General features: G+C 39.7%; 1 protein-coding gene across 4 annotated transcripts in view; it reads right to left on the bottom strand.

Moving 5' to 3' along the window:
• The window catches only part of PREX1 (phosphatidylinositol-3,4,5-trisphosphate dependent Rac exchange factor 1), a 138,003-nt gene that overhangs the window by 12,659 nt on the left and 117,284 nt on the right, over positions 1-8,060 (bottom strand). For 3 of the 4 annotated variants that reach the window (XR_011729131.1, XM_071760087.1, XM_071760089.1), the window contains exons 20-29: positions 7,494-7,630; positions 6,895-7,066; positions 5,384-5,571; positions 4,513-4,674; positions 3,789-3,999; positions 3,117-3,381; positions 2,535-2,741; positions 1,319-1,407; positions 855-937; positions 283-373 (exon numbers count right to left, since the gene is read on the bottom strand). Coding sequence is in view for 3 of the 4 variants with exons in the window: in XM_071760087.1 (XP_071616188.1) it covers positions 283-373; positions 855-937; positions 1,319-1,407; positions 2,535-2,741; positions 3,117-3,381; positions 3,789-3,999; positions 4,513-4,674; positions 5,384-5,571; positions 6,895-7,066; positions 7,494-7,630 (1,605 nt within the window). In the remaining variant the exon portion in view is untranslated. The remainder of the gene's footprint in view (positions 1-282; positions 374-854; positions 938-1,318; positions 1,408-2,534; positions 2,742-3,116; positions 3,382-3,788; positions 4,000-4,512; positions 4,675-5,383; positions 5,572-6,894; positions 7,067-7,493; positions 7,631-8,060) is intronic. The other variant, XM_071760088.1, reaches the window with a different exon arrangement.

Below are 8,060 nucleotides of genomic sequence, written 5' to 3'. Positions count from 1 at the left end.
AGCTTTTGAGATACATATCTGTTTTCCCATCAAAGAACAGATTTTAGAGACTTGTGAAAGAGCTCTGAGGATTCAGTGGCATGTAACAAAGAAGTGTTCTGCATGTTTCAGGAGCAATTCAGATGAAAAATGACCTTTTAAGGGCAGCCATGGTACCTGCCATTCATGTATAGACTGCATAGTTAAGTAACTCTGTGTGGCCACAAAGCACATGTACATCCACGTTAAGCTCTTAAATCCCAGCAAATCACAATATTAAATGCTATCAACCTTTTTCTTTACCTTGCAAACTGTGGTCCATTGGAAAGTGCTTGGTTTCTTCAAAGGCCTTCGTTATTACTGGTCCTTTTAGAAGTGCATTGATTGCATCTACCTACAATTGGGATGTTTTCAGTGTTAATAAGACTTGCAGAAGAAAACCTGTACAGAGCTCGTATGGAAAAATGCAAAAGCCATTACACTATCTGCATTTTGGAATGTTTTCTTGTTGATGAATACCATTAAGACTCTCTAACTGGGAACTGGTCTCAAAAGCCTCTCACACTGAAACAGCATTTAGCACAGTGATGATCTAGGTGCTGATGAGAAAAAGATAATGCAAAATAATTCTCTGGTGCTATATATATATAAAGATGTCTGAGATAAGGCAGATCAACCTCACTTTAATCAGACAAGGTAATTTAAATGTTGACAAAAATGTCCTATGATATACTTGCTTACACCATAACCCCAAATCTTCCATGGTTTGTCTACCTTGAAAATATTATTTCATTAAACAGTCTGATACTTCTAATATATTTTACTGTCAGTGATAAGGAGAAAGCAGCTTTGTGTAGGAGCAATGCTTTTCATACCTGGTTAAAAAGATGTTCCAGGCAGCCATGAAGTTTGTCTTGCTTGTCTGAAGGAATCCTCATATCATTGGGAAGCTCATCTCCTAATGAAGGAAAGATGAAAATTTTTAACAGTCTTACAAAAGTAATCTTTGATGGGGCCATAGATGGTACAAGCAGACTTTCACACTGAGGTTAAAAATAAGAATTGGTGCTTTAATGCACAGATCAAAATACTCATGAGTTTTCACATAATGCAAATATCCAATAACTGGAGAAGCTTATCCCTGCCTAATACCTCTTCCATATTCCAAATTTATGGTGATTAATTAGAAAAATAACAAACCTCTAAGTTCTTGTGATTAGTTTTGAAGCAACCATATTTCCAACTGAAACATGCAAGTACTTAGGATCTGCAAAGACTTATCAGCTCTGCTAAAGGGTCAGGTATGAGAAATATGCATGCAGCCTGTGTGTGTACTCACCTGATCCCATCTCATCACTGCCCAGGTAGGAGCTGTTGCTGCGAACACTGGTGTACGACAACACCGAGTCCCGGTTACTGTTGCATTCACTAGAAAGAAAACAAAGCAGGTGATTGAAAAAAAGCTGTCCTTACACCCACTCTCTGTCTGATCCACTCTCATTCTGGTTTTAATACTGTAGTGCCCAAAACTAATTCTGTTACCTACATACAAAAGAAAAACTAATTACATGCAGAACCACCATTAAGCAGGGCTCCTGGGGCTAGAACTGTACAAGGACGTCGTTTTCCATTTGTAGCACCCACTCAGTGCTTAATATATTGCCTGGATCCTATAAATAATGAAAACAGACTTCCCACCACAGACCCCGTCTGGGTCGCATCATTAAACATGCTCTATGAGCACTGAGTAGTGGAGAAATTATTAAAATCTGAGACCTCCACTAAACTCAACATTTGTTACCAGTTCTCACGATACTACAGCACCCAATGCCAGCTTATACTTGCAGCCACAGTAGCAGAGATGTTGGAGATGGAAGAGAAAACTTAAGGATTCTATCCCACTAGGGAATCAGGAACTGGAGATCTTAAAATTATCTCAGGAAGCAGAAGAGTCACTACAATTGGCTTCACACCAATGTTGGCTCATGCACACCTGGAAAATTAGTATTAATCTCATCTGCTGAAGTTCACTTTACACTAACAATAACTTAATAAAAGTAATCAAAAAGGCTATGGATCTCAGCCTGTTGGTCCAAAAAAATTACGTGACACAGTGTTTTTAATGGTACAGTCCCAAAAACTAAGCCTTCAAAATTCTCCATATTGTCTCTTCCTCTGTTTTTATTTTAGGCTGAGCTAAGAAAAAAAAGTGAGACCAATTGCAAGAACCATAATCAAGGTTCTTGCCTGTCCTTGTTTAAACCTATTATCAAAGAAATCTCTTTTTAATGAAGAGCTATAACGATACAGAAAGGGAAGTAATTTTTCATTCTATTCAATTTTCTTGAAGCATTTGTATTTTGACACTGGTATGAGAAAAGATTTTTTTAGCTGTCTATGTCTCCATGGTAATAAATGTAATAACTACAGCTAGTGAGTACTTTACTAAGTGAATACAGAATAATTGACTGACAGGAAAAATAACCTGCTTGTTGAATCCATACCTGGATTAGAACTTCTAAGGAAGGTAAAATTGGCACAATCTTCAGACTAACCTGTAGGAGTCTCTGAAACTCATTGTGTCATGTCCAGAGTCTTCCTGGTCCTCCTCAGAAACTTTAAAACAGACTTTCTTGATTCCACCATGCTCAGCTTTGTCAGGATCACTCTCTTCTGTTCCCAGGGAAGGTGGAGATGTCTCCTCAGTAGATGGTGGCTCACAGGCACCATCTTCTGTAGGTTCTGTAATGGTGGACAAAAGTCTGCAAGAATAAAACATACAGCTCTCAGGGACTGGTGGGCAGACTCACAAATGAGGTATAATGACTAAGGCTGGAATTCAGCAATGTGAAGTCAAAATCAACATTGCCAGCATTTTACATAAACTACAGCTATGAAAAATTGTGAGCTTTGAAAGGGGTTCATTGAAATCCAAGAATCTCAGTTCACAAAAGGTCCTGTTTCCATAGGTACCCTACTTGCATGAGGTAGAACTTCATCATGTAACCATAGTGACCTGAAAAGGAGTTATTAGGGTATGACAAGTTAGCACAGATAAGCAGCATGTGTTTGCTGAGGTTAATGCCTCCATTGTATCAGAACTGCTTTCTGCAGTGCATACAGGATTCTTTACTTACTTATTTATCTGAATCACATATTGCTTCATTTCCTTCACTGCAACATCAAGTTTGTTAAAAAGATGCAAGTATGAGTCCTGTATCTCCCGATCTTCCTGTTTCAGCAGAAAACTGAGTCCCCTTTCTTCCTGGATTGTTCCTCCATTCTGCTGGCCAAAACTACCATCAAGATCTCCTCCATCTTCTGGGGTCAGACATCTCCAGGATGGTGCAGCCATAGTGGTGATGCAATGTTGTGTATATGAGACTGGATTTAAAGTACCTGCTACATATTGAAGGGTCTGGTTAGTATGGCTTATGTGGCTTCCCCACTCCATCCCAATAATGATAGTTTAGGATAGGTGGAACTTGAACAGGAAGAAATTAAATTTCACAAAGATGTTTTATTTAATAACATTCTATGGCAAAAACATTCTTCTTAAAAAAACTTTTTCCCTGAATGTAGCCTCTCTTCACAGCAACAGCACTACTGTGAGACCCTATTCACTTTTCTTTTACTCAGTAAGTCACCTCTGTTAGGTGCAAACAATACTCCAGAACATTTAACTATCATGAGATGACCACATTGCTTAACAAATACAAACAATTGACCTGAATCCTTGCTGGGCAGTGAAAAGACACTACTTTTATATGCAGATGAGAAATCAGTACAATTTGAAAGTTAATGATCACCTTGTTCTGGATCAAGACCAATAATAGAAGGTTTCCGTCCAATACGAATGCTGAACGACCTCCCTGCTGAGGTAGTGTTTTTGGGGTATGATACCTCCATGAGGTTAACATGGCAGTTGGTGGGGCAGAAATCCATGCTGTTGAGGGAATGTGGTTCCATGGTGGCTTGTTTGAAGGCTGGGCTCACCTTTGTTTTCAGTTCATCTGCAAACTGGGAGAAATAGAGCAAGCATATGCAACTTTACTTGCAAAAAATTCTGACGCAATACAGACAATCCTTTTCTTTTCCTGCTTCCTATTCCAGAATCATCTCATCTCTGTTGCATATGGAATAACGTATCTTTGCTAAAAAAGCTCATAAAACAACAAATGAAAACAAACAGCTATGTCTTCTAGAACTCATTTCAGGCAGCTCAGGTTAACTGTGCAAAAATTGCATTGTTTGCACTGTGAGACACTACTGATATTCATGACATTTATCTTATTTATTCACTCATAACCTGCAATAATACAACCCACAGCCTTTACCAGCTGAAAGGAGTGATTTACTGATGAAGTCCTTTTTCCTCAAAACTTGCCATTTCAATAACTTGCAGATCTATTTTCATGCCTCAAGGACACCAACCTCTAAAACAGTTCAGATTCATTCATATAGAATACTAAGACCCACTTTGTTTTGCATTGCCTTGAGACCTCACCAATGACCTCACAAGTAGTGTTTTACCTCTTGGTAGTTTGTGAGCCTTCTGCTAATGCTTTCCAGTTTAGTGTCACAGATTTGCCGGAATTCATACTGGGGCATGGTGGCCACAGCACTGCTTAGGGATATCAGTCTTTTGCAATTCTTTACAAAGTGATTGTCCTCTGCTGCAAAGGCCTCTAGAATCTAAACAAAAAGACAGGATGTCAATGATATGAGACTAGACAGTGAGAGAAAACACAGTTTTATTCCATTAAATCAGTGGCAAAGCCCCCATGTTGTCATGGTTGAATAAAGCTGCCTTCAGAACAAGTTGCCTTTAGTACTGCCTGACAATCACTATCATGTCTAATCCCCACAGTCATAAAACATTCCTCAAAAATTTTTACAACAACCATAATGGATCAAAATACCCACTGTGCACTGTCAAAGCTACTTGCTCTGGCATACTTTCATGGGACTCATTATTGTCATACATGGCCAAAGCACTAAGTGCAGTCCTGCTTTCCAATAGCACCAGCTCTACTTGCTGCCTTTAGTTACCCATCCAACCTATGAGATGGGGAAAAGCTGCTTGATTTGCTTCCAAGGTAAAGCAAATTCTTGCCTCAGAAGAGTAATCTTGATTATCAGCAAACAGTATGTTTATCAGACAGATAAAAGTGAAAATTCCACAGCTGAGGGCTCCCCTCCTTCAACAGCTGAAATCCTGGAAGCAATTCCTTGTACCAAATGAGCTATTATAACTTGGTGCATCCAATCCTAATGAAGAAAACTCCAAGCAGGAGATGCTGCCTCATGCAAAGAACCAAGTCAAGCTACCCGGGAAGCACTGATATTATTGGCTTCCCTACTCTGTTCAGGAGTGAAGCTGGCATTGTACATTTTCCATTACCTTTGCAGTAAGATTGAAGCAACCTTTTGGTTCCACAATTTTCTCCAGGACAAAGGATTTGATCCCTGCATTGCTGACATATTCATACACCACTCCATGCTCCAGGTGGGTGTTGTCCACAGTCAGGCAAACAAGAGGTGTTTCTTCACCGATGACCAGTGGAGAGGTGATGGTCTGTGGTGTCTGAGCTGGAAATAAAATAAGTCATTAGAGATGTCTGGCAACACCCATGAATACAGGAATCCACAAGGAAGAGAAACCTGTTGAGAGGTATTATTAAATGTGAAGACAAACACACAGCCCTTGGCTCAAGGACTTTCTGAACCACATACTGCCAGAGGCTGGGAGAATATTCTGAGGAAGACATTTGCTGCTGGGTCACTACTGGAGACAGACAGAGGTTTAAACAATCCAGATACTCCAATCCACATTCTGATATTCTTCTATGCATGTATGCACACTTCCATTCCCAGGACACTGCTTTTAGTTCTGTTCAGAAAAGACACAGACCCCAGCAGAAGCTTTTAAAGGGAAGTGAAGTATGTTAATCTCAGAGTCTTGTTGTTTGTAATGACCTCTGGAACACTGCCACTTTTTTCTGTCCAATTTTAGGAAATGGTCCAGATACATTTTCTGTAAGACTGAGATGGCAGGGGAGGGGTGGGGTGAGGAGATAACATTTTTTAACACACAGCAATACTATTGTCACCAGAGAACAGATGTAAATTATAGTCAGATTGAGATTTGCCAGAGAATTGCTGACATGCCTGTAGCAGGGCACTGCTCCAGCTGTTCCACCATGGAGCTGCATTGTTTGACCATTAGATTACCAGGCTCACCAGACCTTAGATGGGATCCACACAAATGTCCATCTGTTCCTGGAGAAGTTGCCAATGGCATTCTGAGAGTCCAGGCTCAGTCCTTTCAACTGAATTTGGCTTCAAGTGTTCTCCCCTAACATCTCCTTTTCTGATAAGCTCTCAACATGAAAGCAAAGAAGTGTTTTAGTGTTTTTTATGAGTTACACTTTTCAAAGTTGGAAGAAATGCACCCACACCTTTTGCTGGCAGTGGTAACATGCTCTGAAAACTTGCTCCAGATCAAAGTAATTTAATATCTTAATCTTTAATCTTGAAATCACAGAAAGCATAGATTATTCTAGGTAGAGTTACTTGCAGACTTTCCTTTTCCAGCTGCTAATGACCATGAATTCTTAGTTTGTAGGGGCTACCAAATGATTATAAAAATGCTGAGCCTTTTCATTCCAGAAACTGTCTCTCTTGTAAAGAGCAGAGAGTGACAGGGGTATGACTTCTGTGTGTATCTTAATTTTTTCTACTCCTGAATAAACTCCAGCAAGAGCACTTCCTCTGGCAGACCTCATTCTGTTATAAAGCTCTCTGAAGAAAAGAGCTATTATACAATAATTACACCTTATATTTCTACTGCAATTTTCATTCCTGAAGCCCCTAAGTCTTCCCTGGGTTTCCTTCCCATATGAGAATCTTCACCTGATTCCTGTTGACTATTCTGAACAGGATCCAATTCTGCACCTCCTTCCAGTGATGAGTCTTCTTTGCTAGAGCCAGGCTGACTGCTGTTCAGATATGCAGTGGATGTTGCTTGCTGAACTCTGTCTTCCTCAGCATCTTCATGTGTTCTGTACACCCACTGGTACAATCCCTTTCAAGAGACAGAGGCTTCAGCTTTGACCTCAGTAAAAATGCCTGACCTCTATGTGTTTGAATTACAATGGTGAATCTAGCTTTAATTTTATACCTTCTAAGTTGGCTGAAATACCAACATTGCCCCAGATTTCCTCTGAACTTCAGAGAATATAAAATCTCAATAGGCATCTGGGTGAAGTTGTACTGTGCAGTGTATGAATACGTATTATTTGTTGATGTTTTGCTACTATAGGCAACTGTAGCCAGCTCCCTCAATGATAATACAACCTTGGCATGGAATAAATAAGTAAAAAGAAGTTGTTTTGGAAACCAGAGTAATACAAGTTGGTTTTCTGAGTATTTAGTGACCATAAAAGCACAGAAGGGAAGGACAGAAGAAGAGCAGAAATTAATGTACTTCCTTTGAGGTTTTGCATTCATACCAGTGCTTCCTGTTGTCTGGTCCTATATGCTGTAAAGTGCTCCAGAACTTCCATATAATTTCCATGTGCTGCATTATTCCCATTGACTTTCAAAATACACTGCCCTGGGTGAAGGCCTACAGCTGCAGCCTCAGAACCTGAAAAATCAACAGGAGAGGAGTTAGACAGTAAAGTCATCTGGCTATGGAAGAGAAAACAGGAACATTTGAAAAGGGTTTCTGCTTAAGGAGAGTAAGAAGAAAAAGCTGGTTGAATGCTGGCATGCCTATGCTACTAAGTATTCTGAGAGCTTTGTTTTTTAAGAAAAACATCATGCACTTACCCTTCATATTATCAGTAGTGCTGGGAAAAAGAGACCTGGACCTAAATGCATTCAGGCTAGAAATTGAAATTCCTGTGGGAAATCACTTGGGATTCTTGTATGGCTCCTCTAGCCTTATGATTACATTAGCTGAGGTCTTGCTTAAACATAAACAATTATATTTATTTCAGCTCGTTGCACTTGAAATATGCAGAACAGTTGCATGTTATGCAATTTGCCCTGCTCTAAGAAAAAGACTGATGACT

Source organism: Heliangelus exortis, chromosome 16, assembly GCF_036169615.1.
Source record: "Heliangelus exortis chromosome 16, bHelExo1.hap1, whole genome shotgun sequence".
NCBI lineage: Eukaryota > Metazoa > Chordata > Aves > Apodiformes > Trochilidae > Heliangelus > Heliangelus exortis.
This window is presented reverse-complemented; position numbering and strand designations above follow the sequence as displayed.